At 36.5% G+C, this 3,785-nt stretch overlaps 1 protein-coding gene across 1 annotated transcript; it reads right to left on the reverse strand.

Annotated features, from left to right (window-relative positions):
* Window positions 1-2,226: 2,226 nt before the first annotated feature.
* Window positions 2,227-3,161, reverse strand: hes2.1 (hes family bHLH transcription factor 2, tandem duplicate 1; the record flags this gene model as incomplete). Its single annotated transcript, XM_081348908.1, has 4 exons — window positions 2,227-2,543; window positions 2,659-2,746; window positions 2,860-2,955; window positions 3,069-3,161. The coding sequence occupies 4 exons, from the start codon at window positions 3,159-3,161 to the stop codon at window positions 2,227-2,229; spliced, it is 594 nt and encodes a 197-aa protein (XP_081205034.1).
* Window positions 3,162-3,785: the final 624 nt, after the last annotated feature.

Here is a 3,785-nt window from a genome sequence, read left to right on the forward strand (position 1 = left end):
AAAGATTTTCAGAGAGTAACTGATTAAAAAACACAAGTACACAGTCAAACAATACAATTTCACACAGAGAAAGTTCATAGTAATAAAGCGCTTGCATGTGGTGCAGGTAACTTACTGTAATTCAATGTTGCCACTGAAATGTTCAGATTATTTTAGAAATGTAATGGTTGTTCTGGGGAAACAAAAGAACAAAGCTGATTATTCACAACATAATATTTATTGACCAGTAAATGGCTTTAAAATGGTATTTGAGAGAATGAGGACACCTGTAGTAAAGTTAGGCTAAACAAAAACAGAGCAAACTATAACCTGTTTTTGTTATTCATAACAAACGCCAAGAATCAGAGAATTTTCTAAATTAGTTAGGCTATATCAGCAATTTGAAGACACAGTTGTACAAAATATGTTGAATTGAATGACTAAATCAATGTAAGACAATAAGTCAATCATTTCCATTTGTTCATTAGATCAACGTAGTTAGCATCGCGGCTAAAACCTTCATACCAGATACTGTGCAATAAACGAGTGGTAAACACTGTAAAAACGTAGTAATGTATAATAAATTTAGTTTAGATATATGTGTGTGTTTGAATAGTGAGTAGACTCTGTATTTATATTTATTTGGCGAGTTTACAAACCTTGTAACGGAGAGCCGAACAAACGGCGGAAGCTTTGATGAGAGGAGCCGTTACCAGATTCTCTGCCGTTACTTTCCTGATGACGATCAGCTGAGCTTTGTTGCGCGCGAGCAGCGCGAGGATCACTGAAGCGACGACAGCAGAGGAATAGGCTAGCAGCAGTTTCGTGACAGAATAATACTTTTCTCCTCCTGCTTCTTCTTCTTCATATAATATTATTATTATTTAGTGTTGTTGTTTAAGGTTTAAATGACTTAATAAAATAGGCCTATACTAAATATATGTAAGCTACCCAAGTGAAAAAGACTATAGTTACTGTTAAATGTATTAAAAATGCATTAAAGTATATTTGTATTGTAGGTCTACTAAAAACACACTCAAGTACATTTTTAATACATTTAATAGTACATCTTTTTCACCTGGGTATGTATACTGAATCAAACTTGCCTATAATAATAATAATAATAAAAATGCATTAAAGTAGGCTATATTTGTATTGTAGGTCTACTAAAAACACACTCAAGTACATTTTTAATACATTTAATAGTACGTCTTTTTCACCTGGGTATGTATTCTGAATCAAACTTAAGTAGCCTATAATAATAATAATAATAATAATAATAGGATAATAATAATAATAATAGAATAATAATCTAATTCGGGCCTCACTGAACCATTGGGTTCCTCCAGATGCTGGCTTTAACTTAAGAGATCTTCCAGGAACCACTTGAATGTTAAAAGATCTTCCAATAACCCTTTTATCGCATTCAGGTTCCTCTATTTTCCCCCAAAGCACTTCGAGGTCTCATGGTAATGAAAAGGTGACTCCAGAACCTCTGAAGTAAATACAAAGTGCTTAAAGGATCCCATAAGTTCCAGCAAGAACCTCAAAGATTGTCAATGGTCCTCCAGTAACCCTACTATAGGAAAAAGAGCTTTGAGGCACCAAAATTACATTTTGAAGTTCCTTGAGTATCCGACAGGATACTTGAGGCTCCTTTAGTTTTTACAGTGTAGTTTTGCTATTTATGTGTTCGACATTTTTGTCATTTAACATATTTTTTTCTTTCGTCTACAACGTCCAGTTGCTTTATTCTTCCATTTAGACATTTTGAAGAAAAAAACAAGATTTCAAGAATTTCAAAGCAAAATGATTTTATTCTTCTGTTGCTTCACAATGTTTAACATTTTTGTGATTATGTTTCCTTCAGGGACATTCTTTTTGCCAATAGTAATTAACACACAGTGTTTACAGCTTCTTTGCACAGAAATGAAATAAAGTCAATTGTGCAAACCTCATAAATACATTTTAACCCTTGGGGTTTACAATTCTGTTGTTTACAACGCATAATATTTAAACCCCATCGAGGATTGCATAACGTTATGCTCATAGAATACAACTACTTCCATGATCTGTGCCAGCTGGCTCTCATTTACAAAGTAGCCATATTTTAGGTAATAAATACTTAAAATCCTTACATGTAATCTCAATAACAGGCTTTACATTTCTCAAGCTTATTACGACAAATAAATAATATACAAAGTTAATAATACACAATTTCCCTGAAGCCTCCTGTTGCGTGTTTGGTCACCACGGTCTCCACATGTCCACAGCTGTCTGTGGCGCAGGCTGAGCTTGGCTGGGTGCTGACGCGTTGCTGATGGAGTGGTTCTCCATTGTAGAGCTGTTGTTCCTCAAGCTCACGAGTCTCTGGTGCATTTGTGAAATCATTCTGGAGTTCTGACCACAGCAGTTCTCGCAGGACGATGCCGCAGACACCATCGAGTGCTGAATGAACTCGTTGACGCGCTGAGAGGTTTCTGTTCCTAGGTTAGACTGAGGCAGCATCACAGAGATGCGCTGCAAACAGGCTTTATAACCCTCTTTATAGCTGTCTGTTTGACCTTTGCGGGAAAAAAATAAAATCATTAAATATACTTGGCCCATTTGAAATAACTCAGATTTCAATTAAATGCTGAGAATGGTGTAAACAAAAGTAAATCACTATAGATCACTCACCTTTAGCTGAAGAGGAAGGCATATCTTTGAGAAACCGGACAGTCATTTCGAGAATGTCAGCTTTCTCGAGCTTTGAATAACGTGAAGCCTACAAATTGAAAATGATTTGGCACATTAGGATATTGTTCAGACACTGACGAGCACTTGGGTGTATGGCAAGTAATAGGCCTACCATGCAAGCTTAAAAGTTAAGATACTTACGTCTTTGCCGACCAGAGGGAGTATTAGTGTTTTTAAGTGATTGAGGCTCTCGTTAATGCGAGCCCGCCTCCTCTTTTCCATCAATGGCTTGAGAGTCTGAAAAAAAGAAAGAAATCGGTTAATGTAAGTGTGAGTTTTTAGTGACTACAAGGTCTATCGTTAAAATGGTTTAGGGGTGTTCATTAAAAGGAACTCAAAATCGTCCTCACCTTTCTCAATTCATGTGCCTCTTTTCTCTGAGCTACAGTCATTCGAGTGCCGATTGAGTGGGAATGAGCTTCGGTAATAATGTTTGGAGTCATGATTTGATCTGTTGGTGTCTCTAAGAGAGAAGAGTAGAGTTTTGTGGTCAGGGTGGGCGAGAGGGGTCTTTTATAGGGCTCTTTGGCGTGGAGGGAGGGCTTCTATTCCATTGTGCCTTCGGTTTGACGCAGATGGGGATGCTGGATGAGATCTGATCTGACTGTCCCGAAAGTTACCATCTGTTGATTGATGTTAGCTTCATTCAAACCACTGGTATTCGCATGTCATTGATAACAATTTTCATTGTTTCATAGATCTCCTCATGAGTTTGCATGATTATAAACTATATAGCCTACAAGCCAAATTCGTATGTAGTTCACAATAAAACGTGGAGATTAAAACAATTTACAAAATACAAGTTCGTTTTCTAGATCGCATTCTGGGTTTAATGTTTACTGCAAAACAAACTACAATAGCCTACAAAATACATTTAAAGTTTATTTGTTTACTCTCATTTTGACTTGGCATTGCTCTATTAAAATTTGTGCTGTAACATATTTGTTTCACAAAGAAATCCGCCATGTATTGGCCTATAGGCCTACTGATAAATAATACAGGGCATGATGCACGCAATAATTAACCAAGCCACGCTATAGTTAACATCTGCTTAAGTTCGGACCATG

This window comes from Scardinius erythrophthalmus, assembly GCF_964197995.2.
Source record: "Scardinius erythrophthalmus genome assembly, chromosome: 20".
NCBI classification, from domain to species: Eukaryota; Metazoa; Chordata; class Actinopteri; order Cypriniformes; family Leuciscidae; genus Scardinius; species Scardinius erythrophthalmus.